This window comes from Elaeis guineensis, chromosome 6 (genome assembly GCF_000442705.2).
Source record: "Elaeis guineensis isolate ETL-2024a chromosome 6, EG11, whole genome shotgun sequence".
NCBI classification, from domain to species: Eukaryota; Viridiplantae; Streptophyta; class Magnoliopsida; order Arecales; family Arecaceae; genus Elaeis; species Elaeis guineensis.
The window spans coordinates 122,997,465-123,019,608 of record NC_025998.2 but is presented as its reverse complement, the minus strand read 5'-3'; the positions used below and the strand labels follow the sequence as shown (position 1 = coordinate 123,019,608).

Below are 22,144 nucleotides of genomic sequence, written 5' to 3'. Positions count from 1 at the left end.
GTAGTGCAACAAGTAAACTTGATGAAGGAAGATGCTGGATTTGAGCATGAGCTTAGGCATGGTTATCGGAAAAGTGAACTCTTTGGGAAAGTACAGCGAAAACATGGCACTTGGCGAGCGGGTGACTATTGGACTTGAGTGATAATATATTGTAATAAAACATGATACTAAGAGAGTGGGCTCTTAGGTTAGATTAGTAATACATGGTGGACTTAAAAGTAATTAGAGGCAGAGCTTAATTACTGGATTGGACTCAAAGTTGGCTCATACTCAAGGGGTGAGAAGTTGAGGACCATATGTGAGATTTAATCTCTTGTAGAATAATTAATGGTAGATAGATGGATTCATATGGATGAACTTTTTAGGTCTAAAACTTGATTATTTAAGCTTTTAAATTGAAGCGGGTTTTGACTTGCTATATCAAGTCCTTTGGTTGATTAGACTCGAGCTCTTCATTTCTCCCGAACACCTTCCTGGTCTAGGTTTTCCATCATTCTCAACTCTTCAGCTTATCTTTAGGCAAATGGATTAGAAGAAAGATGATAGGAAGTAGGATGTAGAGTTTTCTGGGTTGGAATCAAAATTTGTAAACTTGTTAGACATACAACGACTTGTGAACTTTTCAAACATACAACAAACTTCTTAATGACCTTCTGTAAATGCTTGTAAATGTTTAAGGATTAGGTGTAAGGTTTAGTCCCACATAAACAATTACTTGGAAATAAGATGATTGATATGGATGATTGGGTCCAAAATCTAATAGCACAAGATTTTAAATTGAATTGGGTTCCAATATGTATGTCAAGTGCTCCTAATATTAGAATTCCCTATATTCTAACGAGTGATATCAATTACAATGGCTAACAATCCTGAAACAACTTTAAAGCTGTAAAGGTATTCTCTTTTGGCTCTTACAAAGCACAATAACATGCAGGTTGTGATGGCCATGATATGTTGAGTGGATGCGGCAAAGAGTGGAGTTGATGGAGCTAGAAGCTAGGTTAAAAGTATAGTGAAATTTGGCTGTTGGAGACCAGAATATAACACATTATGGTAAAGTGTGGCTCTTAGAGAGTGGATTCTTGGATAGTTGTAGATTATGGTACACTAAAAAAGTAATTCGGCATAGAGCTTGATTAGATAGTTGTAGATTGGACTCAAGAGGGAGTTCAAATTAACTGGCATGCGGAGGTGTGAAGCTTGACTAGATAGCAATGAACTTGAGGGGGAGCTAAGATTATCTCGCACTTGAAGGGTGAGCTAAGATTAATTCGGTGGAGGTGAACGAGGATATCTAAATTTCGAGTATTCCTCTCTTCCACTGACCGATCTTTATTAGCTATGAGGTGGAGGACCACATGGGGTGTTTGACTTGTTACTATCGACGACTCGAGTTGGAGAGCTCAAGAGACCATTCGGCTTTTTGGGGCTCACTGACGGAGCAGATCCTTGCCATCCCAGTTTCGATGCACCCTAGTCAGGATGTGAGGGTCTAGAGATATTCCTCCTGCATAGAGGTTCCCTTGAGGGACCTCTTTCAGTTGTATGGACCAATGCCGACCAGGAGGATTGAGACTGCTTGGATTTGGAGAGTAGTCGCTCATTCTAGGATGAGGATTTTTCTATTAAAGCTTGCTTGGAACCGGCTTCCCATACGAACTCTTCTCAAAGATAGGGGCATGGAGATTCCAACCTTGTGTCTAGTCTGTGGGATGGAGAATGAGTCTGCTAAGCACGCCGTTCTGCGCTGCTTTAAGACGAGAGTCATCTAGAGACAGACTGGTGGCTATCCGTGGGAGATGAATAATGATCCGTGGCTGGATTCCTTCCTGTGCTTGATTCGTCAGAGCTTGATCGATAGGACGATCGCGGTTGGTGGTCGAATGGCTTATATTGCTTACCAGATTTAGCTGTCGAGCAACAGCATAGTCTTTGATGGGGAGGTGATTCCTGCTCTCAGGTAATGGAGAGAGCTATCTATCTTGCTCTGAAGTATTGCCAATTTGACACTACCATTCCGTCCCATGATAATCCCGATCCTTGGAGAGCCCTGGCTGCCCCGATAGCGACCCATAGGGTACTTTCCATCTTTTGGGAGCCCCCACCCTCGGGGTCTGTCAAGATGAAATTTGATGGTAGTATCAGGGATGGGAGAGGTAGTACGGACTTCGTCATTCGTAGCCCTGATGCTAGACTCTTGGTAGCAGGTGGTTCCCACCTCTTTAAGCCTTTTGTCCCGAGTGCGGAACTTTATGCCATCTTGGCAGATGTCACCTTTGCTAAGCAGCAATTTCATGCAGAGAGAATCTACCTTGAGAGTGACTCTGCTACCGTCATTGCTTGAATTCGGAGAGGTGCAAGACAGCTCGAGGTTCATCTGCTTATCCGGGATGTCTGGATCTTCTTCCACCAAGCTGTTGCGGTTAGAGTTTGGCATGTTTACTGGAAAGCTAATACTGCATCAAATTAGGTGGTGGCATATATTGCGGAGCACTCCGGTGATTAGATTTGGAGACAGGATGAAGATTGCATGTTGGCCCTGCGGGACTGTGATCTTGATCTTTTGGGTTGCTCTCCCACCAGACTGGTGTGACCGTCCGTTTGTATCAGAAAAAAAAAAAAAAGAAGAGGGAGGGGGGAAAGCTGTTCAAGATCATGTATGTGATTTAGTTTGAACATAATAATTAGTGGAAAGCAAGGAGATCGATACAGATGATTGATTGTAAAACCAATAACTTAAGCTTTGAGGTTGAATTGAGTTCCTATATGTATATCAAGTCCTTTTGTTACTTTAACTTCGTTGCCATTTACATGCTCCGGACTTGTGCTAGAATTTATTATTGCTGTTGTTAGACGTATGTGCACTCATAGATGCACCACATGCACATTAAACTATCTCATTGATCTCTTCAAATTCAAGGTTAGTGGAAAAGAAAAACAATCCAAAATTAATATAGGTTGTACGCTTGGGATTTAGGTATTTCTATAATTTTAAAAAATCTAAATAATATCTTTTAGTTAATTTTTTTAGATAATATATTGGATCCTAACATAATCACTTAATAATTTCATTCATTAATATAAATCCATAAGTGGAGGTAAAATTAGTAAAGTTACTACTCAACTGCTTGATATCTTCAACTAAATATTTAAGGTATCATAAAGTTCTTTATTCACCATTTATCATCCTTCAAAAGAGGCAAATGGTCCGCTTCTACCCTACCCAAATCCCATTGTAATGCTGTCCTTATTAGGAGGCAAACTTAATTGATTAATTGATTATAGCCTTTATATCATTCTTTATGATTCCACAATAAAAGAACTAAATGCAACCGTAGATCTGGATAATAACATCAATGGCCTTCAAATACGTCTCTAATGACACCATCTACACCAGCCTTTGACGAGATCCCATCTAAAGACCCATATGTTGCAATTCTGAGCCAACCTGTAGGTGCCGATTTTAACCATTTGTACCACATTCTGATCTCTCCACCAATCTAATATACAAGGCTTTATGGAAATTTATGTAGCATTTTTTTATTACTAGTATGATTACTATTATTGTCATTATGTATTGTGAGTCCTTAAGACAGATTAATAGTTGTTTTTGCAACTTTTTCTATTTTAGTCCTCTTCCATCTCAATATCTAATTATGTTTCTCTTCCAAATTAGCGAGCTTGCAAAAGATAAGCAAGACTTTTTAATCTCATTTATAATTGCCAACACCTAACCCAACTTCTATAAGCCAACTTTAGATGCATCCTGTGACATCTCTTTATTTAGGGTCATAATTAGCAAGGCTACCAAGATTTTCCAAGTCACTAAAGTATTTAAGCAAGTACCCAGTACATGCCATAATTCCTCACCGCTGAATTGCATCCTGGGCATTCTTTATTATATTATAATCTCCTTTGATTTAGGGGACCCGCAATGTTCTCAATATGATTTGCATGTGCATTCTCTCCCTACATATGTAATGTCAAATATATTCTCTTGTGTTTTTGTATATGTGCACACATGCATAAAGAGAGAGAAAGTTGGCTAAACGAATTTTCATTCAGGATTAGTCACATCTAGATTGGCTAATAGAGATTCTATATTAATGATTAAAATTATTATATTTAATCTATTATTTTTAAACTATTTATATATAAAAAAATAGATTATTTAAAAATTTCTTATCTATGTACCAACTAGTCAAAAATTTAATAATTTAAATAATATGAAATAATATATTTTTTAACTACTTGAAGTATAGACTATAAAATTCTAAATTATATAATTTTTTTTATATATAAGTAGATTAGAGATCGTCAATTATACGAAGTAATTCAAAATATCGATATGGAACCCCATCATTCAATATGAGGCTAATAAGACTTGAATGGAGATCCACTTGAATATAGTTAAATCTATTTATCAATTTATATATACTATTGTGGTGTAGAAAGGAGGATATTATTAGTCCCGTATTGATTGTGGTCAAGAGGATTTTGGCTTATATAGAAAAAGATCATCTTTCTCATATAAGACATCTTTTGAATGATAAAATTATGAAATCTATGGATCAGAATGGATAATGCCGGCCGACCATGGAGCCTTTGGTCGCAACATATGGTACTATTGTATTAGTAATAAACATCTATATCAAACACATAAGCCTTCAGCTTATGGAGAAATCTCTGCCAAAAAAGGCCATCATTCTCAGTTTACATTGACAATCATGACAAGACTACACGTTAGAGAATAACGCATAGGATATTGTCATTGGGCACCAAGCATTATAACTTTATTCACATTAGATATCCCTTTATGAGGGAGTTTACCATTAGGGTCCATGGTACACTAGAACTAAACAGGAGCTTCCATTAGAACCATGTGGAAAAGATCAGATGTGAGTCTCCACATCTTAATGGTCCTACGTAAAGTGACAACATCGCAAAATCTCCTATCAACAAACCACATTTCTGCAAGCAAGATGGCCCCTTCTTTTATTTCAAATGAAGACGTGATAAATAGAAAGCAAAAGTGGAAAGCAAATAAGTTCTTTTCAGCCTTGCAGCATTGTCCTGAAGACAACTTTTGCCTTGAAGGCTGTCTCTTTCTTCCCCTGCTCCTTTAATCATACATGACAGGGAGGAAGAGGGAATGTGGAAGCTTACACACTATTGAACTTTAGGGTGAATCCCACCACCAATAGATTTATGTGGAGATTTCCAAAATTAGGTTCTTAGGCTTGGTCATTTTTGTGATTTGGTCCTTAATGTCACCCTTCTTGCTAGGCTTTGCCATTCTTAGACCCTTTTTCCTCAAAGCCCAACCACCTTACATGTTTGTTTGGAGATCCAGTGCGCTTGTTCTCTTTTTCCTACCACATCACCATGAAACTCCCAACAGGGGAACCTACATTATGAGGTCAACAAAAGTGTCCTTTTTTTTTCAAAATAAAGAGGTCGTCGAGGTGCATCTAAGGTGATTTGGACTCATCACACATTGCTTTTAGATGTTGACCTGTCATAAATAGAGGCAAATAGAGAGAGGGGTTAAGAGGTCAAAGCACAAAGAAACATGGGAAATTGGCAGGGGGAGGCAGAGTGGGAGAGAAGAAGCTTTAATGGGGACTTTAATAGGGGAAGCAGGGGGAATGTCATGTGAGTTAGCTGCTGGCCTCTCTCTCTCTCTCTCTCTCTGCTATTGACTTTTTGATATGGTTCTCTATTCTCCAAAGCTGTTGTGGCTCTTGTTAGGTTGCTATCTAAAAGCCCTTTTCTCCATTTCCTTTTAGGCTGTTTGCACTCTTTGTTTGGCAATTGGCATCCTGCTTGGATTTTGTTTGGATCCTGTGATTCATTCCCTTGTGAATGACAGGAAGCAGAATTTAAATGCACTATTACTGTGGACTGTACATTGGCAGGTCGCTTTTCCTCTTTTAATCCTTCTCTCTTACTTTTACCATGTCAGTCCATATTTAGAATGGTTTCTTGGCTCCCTTAGGGAGGGGTTCACTGTTGGACAATAGAGGTCAAAGTAGAAGGGCTAAAAGAGAGATTTGTCTCATTCCAAAAACTTGATTAGATTATTTATGTCACTTTTTTAAACATTTTCATGGCATTTTTTCCCCATTCATACAAGAAGGTTATCATACCATGGACATGCTGGCAAGGTTTAAAATTAGGGGTATCATAACGTTACACAAAGGCCTCTCATTAAGTAATATCCATTGATAACAGGAATTCAAATTATATTATTATATGGTTGTTAATTGTTCTATTATAATGACTGTCATATAAGGCGACCAAGGGATGTTATTTAACATCTTGATTGCTCATTTGATTAAGACTGTTTTTCGAATTAAAATCTCTACGGCAGCTGCACTTTTTTTAATTATATAAAAAGTGACCCAAGTAAATACCATCTTTATTTTCGAGTTATTGTCTGTTGTTTAAGGACTGCATCTCTCTTTTCGGCAGCAAGGACAACTGCGATTCTTTTCCAGTTTGGTTGCACCTCAAAATTTGAATTTTGAATGGATCTTTTATTTTGTTCTCTCTTAACGTTGTCCATCTTATAACAATGTCTAATTATCTAAGCACTGTCCTCAATATTCCCTTCCTTTTAGTGCATTGATTGTGGCTAATGCCTAGTACGTAATTATTTTATCAACGGTGGGTTAGATTCCTATTGAGGGTGCTGCTTCATGCTCCACGCCACCTTAAAAAATTTGAGGTTCCATGTTGTTTTATCTCCGTATAAAAGCCATGCTGGTCTTTAAAACTTTATATATCCATAAAAATAGCTAAAGCTTGGAGATACCAAAAGCTTGAGGTCGAACTTTGGAATTTGAAGTGGTTTTATCAGCATATTTGAAAGTTTTTGGTTGGAATTTGGACGGCGTCCCCTTGGCTCTTTCTAAACATAGAGAGAGAGGGCCGACCATCAATCACTAAGAGTGACTCTACTGTCATTATCAATTACCAATGGATTTAGGGCTAGATAGGGATATCTACAGCTTATCCACTTTTGCGTGACATCTGGAGAGTCTCTAGAGGTTATGTCTCTTTGGATGCTAGGTATATTTATCTTGAGATGAATACGGCTGCGGATTGGATCATCTCCCTTTGTGGTGGAGTAATTTAAAAGGAGTTTTGTGGACTAATTAATTATCTAGTTCTGTTGTTTTGCATGGTACTTTATTTTCTAATTGTATTGGATATATTTATACCAGACAGGTATGATCTCTCCATCTTATGAAAAGAGAGAGAGAGATTAATGGGGATGCATGAATCAAAGGAGAGAGAGAGATTCTAATGAGAATGCATGTATCAAAGGAGAAGTGCAACCTAGGCAGGTGGGAAAAAAAAAAAAAGGGATGGAAGAGAGGATATTTGTGGATGGATTCCATCCATTCTCACTAAGTTTTTTTTTTTTTTTTTTTGGGGTGAACTTTCTCTTTTGGGTATGATTAATTTTGAGCAAGACTTGGTATAACATGCTACTCCATGACTTGTCCACTCACACGTGTAGGACTGAGCCCCCTGTGTGTCCATATGAGACCAATACCATCTCGGTACCAAGGATGCCACATATCACTTCAGGATAAGAGGGACACAGATGGGCTGTCTTTTCCTCCTTTCCTTTCACCAGAGACCATTGTTCCTCGAGGCAGCCAAACCAGGTGCTACCAAGATCTCTGTCCAGTGGGATTTGGATTTGATACCACTGGGAACTGAGGGTAATCCTGCTCCTGTAATCCTCAGAGAAGGCAGCACCATCAGTGTCTCCCGGGTCCTGGTCATGGAATTTGTCTGTTGCCCAACTTTTGTTTGAAGGACCTACAAGTTTTACTTTATTTCATTAAAACTAGAAAATAGAGCAGGGCCCAAGGCTGTGTCTCCACGTAGGCATTCTTGCAGACATGAGATGGGTCCCAACTTTCAAGGTGGATAGCCCACCCTTGTGAGGATCTAGCCAATATCCTCTATGCTTGACAGAAGGATGCTTTAGGATAACGGCCGCTATAACGTCCTTGCCCACCATAACGGTTCCAAGGTTCCCTATTACATGTCAAACATGTAATTCCCGGTATGTTAATTTACCATTGTTTTGTAGCGGTGGAAACCATTAAAGGGGAATAGTGGCTATTACTTGATAATATTATTATTTACAAATTAAATTATTACTTTATATCAATGATTCAATTTTTTTATTTTGTTGTTGATGATGCATTGATAATCCAATCATATTGAGTGTTAATACAACAAGCATAATTAAAATATAATTTATTTTTGAGCTCCACTATGTAATTGTTGAATGAAGTCTAAAGATAATGCTTCATAAAAAAATGAAAGTAAATCAAATAATATCTATTTGAATCTATTTTAGTATTCAAATTTATCCGAATATAGATAAAAATTTGAGCCTTCATCATATATCGGTATTTGTATCCATGTTCGTCAAAAAAAAAAATAAATATGGATATAGATAAATAACTATCAAATCCGTATTCGAATATCCAATTTTATTTATAATCTTATTTAATTTTATATAATACTCATAAATTTTTAAAATAAAAAAATGACTATATTAACATATTATTAACTTGATTAATCATCCACTTAGCAATATTTTTGATTATGTAATCATTAATTTTAATTATCCATCTTATATTGATGTATCCATGCTTTCCATATCCGATTTGCATCCGTATCCATTTAAAACAAAGATGGATATAAATTTTTGCATCCGATTAATATCTGTATTCATATTTATCAAATAAAATAAATATGAATATAAATATCCAATTCGATTTCAACCATACTTTATAAATATAAATTATTCGATCTTACGTAAATACGCAGAATCACGGTTATAAAGATGTATAAATACTGTTAACAACCAATGATTTTTCTAGCATTATTTAATTAGAGGATAGATTCATCGAATAAAGGCTGTTATTTTTTTTATACTAATCATCTATGCTTCAAAGATGGAAAGATGTTCTCTTACCATTATTTTCATGGAACACCAACGAGGAAAATGAATGCAATTAAAGCTGCTATAATTCTCTACCAAAAAAAAAAAAAAAAAGCTGCTATAATAGGACAACGTTAACTTCAGCAGAAGGTCCAACCGATACCTAATTTTGTCCAACGCAAGAGCAAATGGTTTCAATACGAACGATTCAAGATGAAACATGTAAGGGAGAGGGATAGCTTATTAATTTATACACCCAATTATGCCATAAATATAGAACGAATATTTTATGATGACGACGATGATGACATAAATTATTTTGCTTGATAACATTACACAGAGGATTACTAATATTAACAAGAGAGAGAATTCTCGATCAGTATTTTACTGAAGTACCGAACATTCAACAGTGTTTGGCTTACAAGAAAGACTTGCAAAAAGCAAGTTCATTGAGATCTCATTTACCATGACATGCATCATTTACCATAACAAGTTCATCGAAAGCGAGCACGTTAGGGCAGCTGCATGTGGTTCTGGCAGCCTCGTGCCAGTCCGGCCGGACCATTGATACGGCGAGCATGGTCGGTTCAGTTCGGTCCGGACCTCGAAGGCCAGGTCGAACTGTGCATCCGAAGCCATGGTCTACATGGTCCTCGACACACTTCGAGCTGCGCTTAAATGGCTTGGAGTCGTGCATCTCGGTTCAATCCAATCAAGCCAAAGGTCACCAAGGGGATAAATTATTGATTATAATTGTTCTACAACATATATGGTAGACTATCCAATAAAGAGTCAACACATCGTTCATTATTGAAAAAAGATTCACTGTTGTCTAAGTTTAATTAAAAATTTTGAATGAAAAAAAATTCAGTATTGACGGTTAGCTCACATCTTTTAATAGTTTGAATAAAAAAATTTTTTTTTTTTGGAATGATATATTAAATTTTTACTGAATGATCCAAAATACATACGGTAGAATGATTATAATTAATAATTTTTCCAACGGAGATCGTGTTTGGGCCTCTTTGTGGTGATAGCTTGGTCACTATTTTGGTTTCAGACCAAATGGATCTTCCTTTTTTTTTTTTTTTTTTTTGAGTAGTCCGGACCAATTCTTTGCTAAAAGATTTGAGTTAAATAAGAAGTTCCGAGAGGATCCTTGGTGTGGGATAGAATGGTATGATTTTTTGGCTTAATAATCCTCTTTCGTTTAAGACCAAAGTTTGTGTGTGTGTTTATATATATATATATATATATATTGGATGGGAGATTTGAATAAGGCTCATTGGATTTGGGTTCAAATTCGATCAGATTAAATCTAGACAATGGAGGTCCTACAACGATAATCTAAGCCGTTGGATATGACCTACTATCTTAAAACTGTTTGTACACAAAAAATCATATAATTTGAAAACCTCTAGCCTATACATCAAATGATCAAAAAATACATCTAATTCAATTTTATTTAGATTATATAATTTTTGATTATTTGATGTATAGGTTAAAAATATTTAAATTATATAATTTTTTGTGTGCAAACAGTTTTAAGATAGTAAATTATATTCAATAGCTACAATCATTGATCTAAGATCTCTATCATAGAGTTTTGATCTGACTAGACCTGAGTCCAAATACAATCTATCTGATTCTAGCCTGACTCTATATGTTGGAGCATATTGTGAATGGAATGGTCTTCTTAAACTGGTTGAATAAGCTGGTAAATAGTTGGCTTAATTGGTTGGCATCTTTTTTAAAGAATTTGCTCTCGGAAAAAACCTAGTATTTAAATCTTGATAGAAGGCATTTATCTCCATATATAACTCAAAAAATTGGTTAAATAAGCTTTTTTGTTTGATTGGCCGCCTAGAAGTTCTAACAAAGTTGAGATGAGTCATGAGTTGAGTAAATTACAGCCGTTAGATTTGCTTTAGAGTGTGTGACATTGAGGAGGGTTAGTGTGGTAGTGCCATGCAACAAATTGGAAAAAATAAATAGATTCCCATTGTTTGTTGATATGTATATTTTATTTTTCTAAATAGGATGAGAGACACCTAAGACGGGTCTGTTTGTGCGTGCATGCATTAACGAAATAAATCGCCATAAGTCTGTTCTTATATGAATTGATTTTCTCTAGCAGGGTGGGTGTTGCATACCTCAGGTTGGAGGCAAATCAACAAATAAAAGATGAGCATGAAGCAACAGTCCAACTTAAAAAGTGATAACAATGAAAGAAAGCTTAATGACCCCATTCACTGAGACTCCCTTTTCATATCTTTGGAGCCTCCTTCTTCGAGGTTTGTCAAAATAAACTTTGATACCAATATCAGGGATGAAAAGGATGGTGTGAGGTTTGTCATCCACTGTCTAGATGCCAAATTGCTGGCGGCTGAAGGCTTTCATCTATTCGAGCCTTCAGTCCCGGATGCTGAGCTTTATACCGTTTGAATGGATATTATCTTTGCTAGGCATGAGCTGCAAGCGGAGAAGATTTTCATCGAGGAAGACTTAAATACCGTCATTAAATGGATTTGTGACAGCATGAGGTAGTTGGAAGTCTATCCACTCTGGACCACACTTCGCTTCTCTGCTACGATGGTGGTGTGGCATGTCTATCGGGAGGAAAATAGTGTGATAAATTGGATCGCGTCGTATGTAGCGGAGAATTTTAGAGACTGAATTTGGTGACAAGATGAGAGCTATTCGCCAGCTGTGTGGATCTTTTGTACTCAGATTTTCTGAACTGCTCTAACATCAGAGTGGTATGATTATCCGTATGTACCAAAAAAAAAAAAAGAAAGCTTAAAACATCTTATGTTCTACAACAACTAATCCAGCAATATTCTAAATAATAGCAAAACTAATATCATGTGAAAGGCATCTGAATTTATTGAGAAATATATTTTTATTCAATTTATCGAGAAATACATGTTAAACATATTGCAAAATATTTGCTAAACTATTGATCTTTTTGCGGTAATATGAGAGCAATAAATTAATTATCTAAATAAATATGTGTGTGCTACTACTCACCAGAAAAGTTAGAGAAATTGTGGGTTTTATAATTTTGAACCTGTTGCAGCCTATCTCTAATGAGGTAGTCGGTCGGGAGTCGAGTTGTGCGTTTGGACGGTGAACGGTAAGAAACCTACAAAAAGAAGTCCACTTGTCAGAAGTTGTTCGATGGGAGACCCTCCGATGCCTAAGTCAATCAAGGAAAAAGAATAGCTAAAGAGCCAAAATGAGAGCTCAAAATAGCAGAATGGAGTCTAGCTTGATTTTGCGTACCTGATCTCTTATTATTTATCGGTATCTATAAGTCTAGGAAAGCCTTTACCATGCAATCTTTGTCCCTAAATACTCGAAATATGGGAGTTATAGCATTTAGTGGACGGTTACCTCATTAAATAGCATTAAAATCGAGTAATGGGCCGCTCATAGGCGATTATTGCACTCCACATTCGCATGTAGTTAATACTCATGTCGAATAATTATTGTTGATTGAGATCGGCTACAAATTGAGATAAGATGAAGGAGATCGAAAGTAAACCGAGGTGAGCATTCTACTTACTAGCAGATCTGGATAATTGATTAGCAGATAACACTGGAGAGGCAGGTCGGTCATTGGCAGATATAATCGGAGGAGCAGGTCAGTTATAGGCTGATGTAATATTTAACTCAGGTAATAATAATCTGCTACCACATGTCCAGATGATGTTGAAGTTGGACTTATGATGAGCTCGGCCTTCCGATGAGATTGGTTTTCTGATGATCTCGGCCTTCTAATGAGGTCGGTCTTTCGATGATGTTGATCTTATGATGAGCTCTTCAAAGGAAGAAAAGTAGTCAGCTAAGCGACGAGGATCTACCCCAATAGAATCTTTAAGGACTTTCATTATCATGATATTGACTATTCAAAGAAGGAACAATGGTTGACTAGATTAGGAACTAAGCAACATGGAACTAAGCTTCATTGATTTTGATGGTTGAAAAGAGGTCCCTCATCATTATTACAACCTCAAACTCATAAGTAGCTACTATTACTTGGTGCAATAAATGTCACTATTTTGTTTTGATATGCTTTCTGATTTGTGCTACATGAACTATTATTATTATGCATGATAGTCATTATTTCTTTTACTAATCTAATATTTTGGACTCTCCCACTCCTTCCAACTCTCTTGTTTTAGGCAATGGTAATTGTAAGCCAGCCACCTTTATTTGAGTGCTAAGTGCCTCTTTTTTGGCTAATTAGTCTACTAAATGTCATCTTGATCTTCTTATCATGATGACTCTACAAGAGAGATATCTAGTTTCACAAACAAAAATCATATGAGGTGAGCACCAAAGAAGAAAATATGGGATAACCTTCCCAGTATGCCACATTTTTTCTAGCACCAATCTTAGAAGTAGAAGTCTAAAAGGCAAGGACTTTACCTTTTAATGGAATTGTTGGTCTTATTATTAAAAAAAAAAATGAAAGGAAATCATGCACAACATCTTCTTTTTTTTATTATTAAGCCTCTTTATCCATCCTCCTCCTCCTCAAGCCATCTCTCTCATCATATTCCATCTTCTTTTTGAGTCCTTTTCTCCCTCAAATCTCTCTTCTAAAATCTTTGCATCCAAGAGTTCATAAAATTTAACAAATAATATGTATATAATTTTATATTAAACAAAGCTAGAAGGTTGTGCACTGTATACTAGTACCAATAAATTCCAAATTCTAGAAAATGTATATTGATTTACCTAGTAATGTGTGTCTACTTGCTAGATGACTTAATATGTCTGATATATATCACATGATCATATAATATGTATGGATAAAAAATATATCTTAAAAATTATATATCGATTTATTTCAAGATGTATATTAGATCATATTAGATGTGTATCAAGGAGACTTATAGTATATATAAAAAAGTTATTGAGTATATATCATTTGACTATATGGTATGTACCAGTGAACATGATATTTTAGAAATTATATATCAATTTGCTTGAAAATTTATATTGCGTTGTTAGTAACTAATTTGTTATATATCTATCAGCTGATCGTGTACTATATATTGGTAAACATAATTTTTTAAAAATTATATATCAATTTATTTAAATGTATATATTAGCTTCTTAAATGACTAATTTATTTGGTATTTATTATCTGATCATGTAGTATGTATCAGTAAAAAATATATTTTAAAAATAAAAAAAAATATATATATAATTTTTTTTTAATTTATTAATCATGGGATTGATGGTTCCATTAGTAAAAAAAATTTTTGACTTTTAAGCTTCTATTTTAAGACAGGCATTAGGAAAAGTGTTGTAAACTTGGAAGCCTGTCCTGCATTTACTTCTATGGTACCCGCCCTATATAATTTTTGTTCTAGTTTCTTGGCTCCAAAATTTTCCACCCACAAACCGGTGCACACCATGTGGCCCCTCCGACTTGCATAACACGCACATATTGCACATTGCACGGCACTCAATTTGCAAGTAGGTGCAAAATAATCCGCGTGCCACCACTTTATATATACCTCCCTTCTGCATCATTTTTCTTAGTCAAATCTTTCGTAGTCTTTCTAAAAGAATAACAATAATATAATAACAAAGAAAGAAACCAAAGTTTTCAAAAAAAAAAAAAAAAAACGGAGAAACGAAAGGAGATGGTGTTCCTAGTCGTACTCCTTGCATTACTTTGTGGCATGTAATCTTATTGATCTGATAAACTTAGAAAGTTGTACATTGATAATGAAGTGCTGGATTTATGGAAACTAAGTGAAGTTTTGGATTTATGGAAACTAAGACATGGTAGGTTAAAACCATTGCAAGAAAATCTCTACACTCAGATGCTGCTATGGTGTCCCAACTTCGGCCATTTGTCATTTTTAGTATTTGTTTTTTTTTTTTTTTGAGAGGTGTGGAGAGTAGTGGGAGAACCCAACTACTCACCAATTTTATTCAGTGTAAAAAGGTTTAGGAATTGCAAAGAGAGATTACAAGGTAATATATCCTAGCTCATTACAAAATCTAAAAATAATAAAGCTATTCAGAAATAAAAAATCCAAAATGAGATAAGGAAGAGACTTAATTGAATCCATCTGGAAATACGAAATCCAAAAGAGGAGACTCAGAGAGTAGTAACTATTCAAACAATTGCAGCAATGGATACTCTAGAAAATACTAGGCTGCAGAGCAGAGTTCCATCATTGTCTTCCATCCCAACAGATGCATTTAGAGGAGGTAATAGGTTCAGCTGTGTAAGCAAAAATTGAGTGATATAATCTAGTAAAAAAATATCCATCCAAATTGCAGAAAATTTAGACCAAGAGTAAGCTTCTTTTATTAGCATTAACTGATGCTAAGAAAGAAGCAAGAGGGGCAATATAAAATAAATAAGAAGGAGCTTGCAAATCATTAACAACAGATGTTAGCATCAGAAATTTCCTCTTTTAATAAATTTTTGACCAGAGAAGCTGCAACAGGTAGCTCAGATAGTTTACAGAGGATGGTCCATTCTAGAAATAGATAGATCACCTTTCTGAATACATCCTTTTCGCAAGAGTTTTTCTTTAGAAATATTCTTGAATTTTTTCCCTCCCAACATCTAGAAACAATAGTTGCCACTAGTATGAAGATAGGATTGAAAGAATTGAAATACTATTTACACCAAATGGAGCAGACTTGAGATAAAGAGGCAGCCATAGGAGGAACATTCAGCCTATCATTGACCTAATACCAAATTTTGGAAAAAAAGGTGCAATTAATGAATAGATGATCCAAATATTCAACATCATCAGCACACAAAACACAACCACCAATATTTTTACTCAATTTTTTTCTAAGAAGCTCCTTGATATTAAGTTTATTTGAAAGTGCTAGCCACAGCAAATATTTGATTTTTAATAGTAGTTTACTCTTCCAAATCAACTTGGCCATAGACCACTTCATACCTCTAGAGATAAGAAAGTTATATAAGGAACATGAAGAAAAGTTGTCTAAAGGTTCTAACTGCCAAATAATTTTCTTGCTTAACAATTGGAGTCAGAGTGGTAGGTCGAATGCCCCAAGTTCCTCGTCTATTATTGAAAAAGGAGGCCCCAAGAGTGGTATTTGTTATTTATTATTTATATTTTTCAGAACAACATGTGTAGCAGTTAGTTGATTCAATATCAGAATGATGGTAGGATTATAAAAAGAGGTCTTATCAAACTGCGATTTTTCATCCTCACCATTCGTCACATATTTGATATTTTTTTTATATATCTCTGCAAACACTTAGGTGGAATTTAGTTAGCATTTAGCAACACTAACTACTAGGTCCATACAGCTATAGTCCAAGGAGCTCAATTGTATGATGTGCCCTCTTTTTTCTCACAAACTGCATTGTTTTGTACTTAATCAACACTGCTAACGAGAGGATAAATCAAGACCCCTTGATGTTGCAAAACCATGACACCACTTCCGCCTCTTTGAAAGGGACTTCTGAGTCGTTGTGAAAGCGAAAGGAGGGATAGATTGGAATAGATTGTGGTGAGGCATAGCTCTATCTCGGGAGACATAATTCCAAGCAGTGCTAAAGCGGTATGAGTTGTTGGGCTCAATCATCATGACAGTAATCAGAAAAAGAGAAGGTCGGAAGGATACGTAGTAGTTGTTATTGTTGTTGTACCTGAGTGCCCTTCATTCCCCCCCAATCTCACCAATGCTTTCTGAAACCAAATCATTCTACGAGCAGCTTTGTCGATGGATGGCCATGCACATTCCCATGCACCACATAAGGCTATAACAGACACTTTATTACTGACCACTATCCATTACAATATTCACACCATCAAACAGTTCAAGGACCAAAGGTCCTAAAGAGGCAGAAAGTGGCCCCTTGCTATTGCATCCCATGGATCCCACATCTCTACAATATATCCAGAAGATTTAAAAATACCAGTGTTGTGTTTTATCAGATTTTGTAAAGAAGATTTGATACCCATACTATTTGCTCATGGGGCTTCAAAGCATATTTTTATACCAATTATTTGGCTGAAGTTGCATCTTTTACATATCTTACAACAACATGACAATATACTTATACTCAGACTCTCCAATAGCAAGTGCATTTCTAATGTTCTTTGGCCATTGCACATCATTCATGGAATAGGTGAAGCTCATCCTGTTGACCCACATTCCACTTTTTGTCTGGAAGCAGTTGTTGACTACTTTGAGAACGTTGAAGGGTGGCACGAAGTTTTCACCTGTACACATGTTGATAGTTTAGCAACCCCTGCTCCTTTACTCCATTGCACCTATTTTAACCGTATTGCTTTATGATGAAATATCAATATCAAGGTATTAATGCAGTCTCCTCCCTTCTCTTTCTTCTTCTAACTTTATCTTTTCTCTCTCTTCTTTTGTTGCTTTACAATTTTTTATAAAAGAAGGGGCTTTAATTGGCATAAGTCGAATTTGAAAACATTTGTTTTAATTAGATCCTTCTGTTGCAGTATAGACTAGCACAGAGCTAGAGCTGTTGTGAAGTGACTCGTTGGACAATTGCCCTCCCTATCAATCAATCTCATGGCCAGGAGACTGAAAAAAAGAAGCTTTGTTTTGGCCCTCGGACTGCCAACCACCTCTTGATAGCGAGCAACCAACCCCCAGCGAGCAAAGGTAGAGAAGGAAAAGCCTCCATTAATTATAGATGTGTTTTCCAAGCTTTTCCTTCTGGGCAAGAGGCACGCCGAGACCCCATTGTGGGTGCAACCTTGTCTGGCCTTTAAGCCTTCTCAGCGGGGAGGGTTTTAGCTAGTTGGGTTTAAGGGTCTTAAGAAAAGGCAGGAAGTGGCGAAAGAGAAAGAAAAGCTAAAGACATCGTCTTTCTCAGAACACAGATCCCAATGGAGTGCAGGAGTGTGGAATTTACCCAGCATTTGTTTGGTGGGAACTCATTCCTTTTGCTTAGTTTAAAGGGACTACCTGTGTTCTCCCTATTGCTTTTGCCATGCTCCTCCAGGTGAGAATGTGAGACATTGGGAAAACAAGCATACACACATATAGATTTCCACCATGAGAATTCACTTGGGTTTGAACACAAAACCCCAAGTCTCATATGGTGGAAAACAAGAAGGGATGGGTATGATTAGTGTACTCTCCAATGATTGAGCTGCCTCTCCTTGGGTGTTGCTACAATCTCTTTGTAGTGTGAGGGAGGAGGATGAAGTCCATGAACAATAATAACTGGTTGGGTTTTTCTCTCTCCCCCCACATGAGCATGGAGGTGTCTGGTGACCCACACCAACAACCAAGTAGTCAGAATCATCATCACCAATCTCAGCCCACACCTGCTGCTGTCTCTTCTAGCAGCTTCTTCCCCTCCCCTTCTCACTTGAACAGCTCAGATATTTGTTATGGGGTTGGAGAGAATGGGGGATTCTATTCTCAGCTATCTTCCATGCCACTCAGGTCTGATGGCTCCCTTTGCATCATGGAAGCACTTAGCAGGTCACAACAAGAAGGTTTGTCCCATTGCTTCTTTCTTTGTTTAGCTTCTGCTTCCAGGTTCCAAACAAGCAGCTGTCTCTAAAACACTTGCTATCTTCTTGTCCTTTTTTTCTACTCTATGTGCTGTAGGAATGGTGCCATCTCCATCCCCGAAACTGGAAGACTTCTTAGGCTGTGGTCCAAACATGGGGACCCATCAGTATGGGAACAGTGACAGAGGAGCAATGGCTTTAAGCTTAGATAGCATGTACTACCGCCAAAACCCAGAGCCTGAGGGCAACAGAGGTCATCCTCTAGACCTCCTCCAACAGCCATTTAAGCAGCACATTCATGTGCAACAGCAACAGCAGCAGCAGCAGCAGCAGCAGCCTTCTCCTTACTTCCAGCCATTGCAGGAAGGCATGTGCTCTCTGCTCCCAGGCCATGAGATGTATCAACCACCATTGGAAGAAGAAACCATGACTGTTGATGGGATTCCAGGCTTGAAGAGCTGGGTCTCCAGTAGCTTCAGTGGTGGCAACAATGGGCTGGGTGGGGAAGGGGGTGTGGGATCTGGCGGACCTCTTGGTGCAATGGGTTATAGTGACTTGCAGTCTTTAAGCTTGTCCATGAGCCCTGGTTCTCAGTCCAGTTGTGTTACAGCTCCCCAGAATATCTCTCCTGCTGCAACAAACTACTACATGGCTTTAGATGGAAGTAAAAAGAGAGGGACTGGGAAAGGGGGGCAAAAGCAACCTGTTCATAGGAAATCTATTGATACATTTGGACAAAGAACATCTCAGTATAGAGGCGTCACAAGGTCAGTACTGTATAGGAGTTCTTAGTTCGTTCTAGTACTGTTGATGGTTTGTTTTCTTTTTGGATCTTTTTTTCTCTCCTCTATATTGTTTATTCCATAGTATGGTTCTACTTTGTTCTTTTTGATGCTCTGTTTATATAAAAATTCTTGCCTTGCTGTTGTTTATTTTCTTTTTGCGCTTTATTTGCTTTATTTTATATGTTCGCATTTCCCCTTTTTTTTTTTTTTTTTGTTTTATACACGGTTCAAGCCATTCTATTTCTTTTTTCTTTTTTTGAATGAAAAAGCCAGTCTATTTTCATTTCAAAATTTTTCTCCATGATCATAGAAAGACTTCGGTTTTGTGCTTCAGGCATAGGTGGACTGGTAGATATGAAGCCCATCTTTGGGACAATAGTTGCAAGAAGGAAGGCCAAACAAGGAAAGGAAGACAAGGTTTCTGAAACAAACTATATCCATTACCACCTTATCATTACAAGTATCTTATTCGGTCTATGATACCTATCTGACTATTTTTAAGAGTAAACTGACTATTATACTATATTTGGTTTGTCGTGCTCTTCCCTGGGGATGTCATGAATGAAATCCATGTTTCTTGTGCAGTTTACTTGGGTAAGCCCCTCCTCTCTTTATCTGAACATCGAACACTTCCATCTGTTTCAGTCTCCTTATTCTTCATAAGACGCATCTAGTTGTCTCCAGGACCTGTAAAATTTTTTACTCAGCTCTTCCATCTCTGGATTAATTCCAGGGGGGTATGACACCGAAGAGAAAGCTGCAAGAGCCTATGACTTGGCAGCACTCAAATACTGGGGACCTTCCACACATATCAACTTCCCGGTATGATTGAATCAGTTCCGGCTTTTCGTTACAGAAATTTAAACTCCTTTAAGCTGGAAAAATGTCTGAACTAGTCTTCATTCAGTTGGAAGATTATCAAGAAGAGCTCGAAGAAATGAAGAACATGAGTCGACAAGAATATGTTGCCCACTTGAGAAGGTAAATGTTCTCCCTTGATGTCGCACACCTCATCCAGTTCATGTTGCTCATAATATTTCATTTCTTGTTCATCTCTGTAACTGTCTCAGAAAAAGTAGTGGATTCTCACGAGGAGCTTCTATGTACCGAGGAGTAACGAGGTTAATATTGCTATTATTCATAATTATGCAACGTTATTCTCTTATTTCTTCAAGAATTTTCTCTATGGCTGTTGCCCCTATTCATCTCCAGGCATCACCAACATGGAAGATGGCAAGCTCGAATTGGGAGGGTTTCAGGAAACAAAGATCTTTATCTTGGAACTTTTAGTAAGTTTTTGAGGTTCACTTACTACTAGATGCTTTGTTGTGCATTGCATGCTTCTATCATTAAAGGTGACCCCACTCACATCCTTAAGAGTTTTTTATGAGGTTAGAATCCAATCACGGTGCTCTCAATCTGAGACATGTGGTTACCGGCAATGCATGCTTTGTTTCAAGCTACACGTTAGTTTTAAAACCTATGGTCATTCTTTTCATAAGGCTGATCTCTTGATAGCTGCATGCCTCTTGTTTGACTGTTTTATAGTCTTCAAAACTGTAAAGGCAAAAAGAAAAGCACTCACCTCTCTGATGTCCTGTGACTTGAACTCTTTAAAGCCATCTTTAGAAATGATGGCTATATTATAATGCAATAGTTTAGATGAGTCTTGTTTGTTAGTAGTGGTGCTTTTCACTCACACAAGTGGGATCAACTCTCAGGTACTCAAGAGGAAGCAGCTGAGGCTTATGACATTGCTGCAATTAAATTCCGAGGGGTGAATGCCGTCACCAACTTCGACATAACACGATATGATGTCGAAAAGATCATGGCAAGCAGCACTCTGCTGGCTGCCGAGCTTGCCAGGAGGAACAAAGATGCTGAAGCTCTCAATGATGCTCTTTTGGCCCGGAACAGCAACAGAGAGCTTAATTTAACTGAAGATAACAGTAGTGGTGGTTCTGATTGGAAAATGTCCCTCTATCAATCGCCTCAGCAAACATCACCAATCTCAGAAGAACATTGTGAGAAACTGATACCTGGAGGGGATGCATTTAGTAACCCATGCTACTCCGCAAGCCTTCTTGGTCTTGTTGGCATGGATGCAGAGGGTTCAGCCCAAGCGATTGGTAATTCTGGGAATATGGGAAACGCCCATCTATCCAATGCTTCATCAATGGTTACTAGTCCTGATCGTAGTGGTCTCTCCATGCTCTTTGCTGGTCCCCCAAGGAAGTTTATCAATTCTACTTCAGTGAATTCATCAATTCCATCGACTCAGCTAAGGTCTACAATGCCGGTATTCGCTGCTTGGACTGATACTTAAACCTCCATTATCATGGTGGCAACAAAGAAACGGGATGAAGGTGGAAGCAAGCAGTACAAGAAAAGGAAGAAGATGGTGTTGTTTGTAGTGGAGATTAGTGGTGCATGACGTTTTGAGGTCCAGAGATGGAGCAGGCCTCTGTCCTTTTCCAGTGGTTTAGGTGGTTTTAACTTGGTCTTTTGGGCCACGTGGGGAAGGGTTTTGGCATGTGGGGCCTAAAGGTTTAAGGCAATGATTTCACTTTATCTGTATGAAATGATGTTGGTAATTTGGGTGGTCTATTCTAATGTTTAATCTACTTTTCTCCTTGCCAGGTATAATATTAAGTTCTTTGACCATAACCTCACCCTTTTCTCTGATCCCTTGCAGTTCATATCTCTAACCTTACCTTTTTTCTTCCGTCAGCTTTGTTTAAAGACTTCCAACATTCCAAACTGCTTGTCTTAAAAGCATAGGTTGATGATGGGTGCTGCTGGGACTTCTCAAGATTCACCCTAATATTAGACTGAGCTTTTCGAGGAATTGATATTAT

At 37.3% G+C, this 22,144-nt stretch overlaps 1 protein-coding gene across 1 annotated transcript; it reads left to right on the top strand.

The window, feature by feature from the left end:
* The first annotated feature begins 17,978 nt into the window (after nucleotides 1–17,978).
* Nucleotides 17,979–21,914, top strand: LOC105060067 (AP2-like ethylene-responsive transcription factor ANT). The gene is made up of 9 exons (XM_010943657.4): nucleotides 17,979–18,483; nucleotides 18,599–19,268; nucleotides 19,621–19,703; nucleotides 19,872–19,880; nucleotides 20,020–20,108; nucleotides 20,194–20,267; nucleotides 20,357–20,407; nucleotides 20,499–20,575; nucleotides 21,008–21,914. The coding sequence occupies exons 1-9, from the start codon at nucleotides 18,183–18,185 to the stop codon at nucleotides 21,610–21,612; spliced, it is 1,959 nt and encodes a 652-aa protein (XP_010941959.1). The 5' UTR covers nucleotides 17,979–18,182; the 3' UTR covers nucleotides 21,613–21,914.
* The last annotated feature ends 230 nt before the right edge of the window (nucleotides 21,915–22,144 follow it).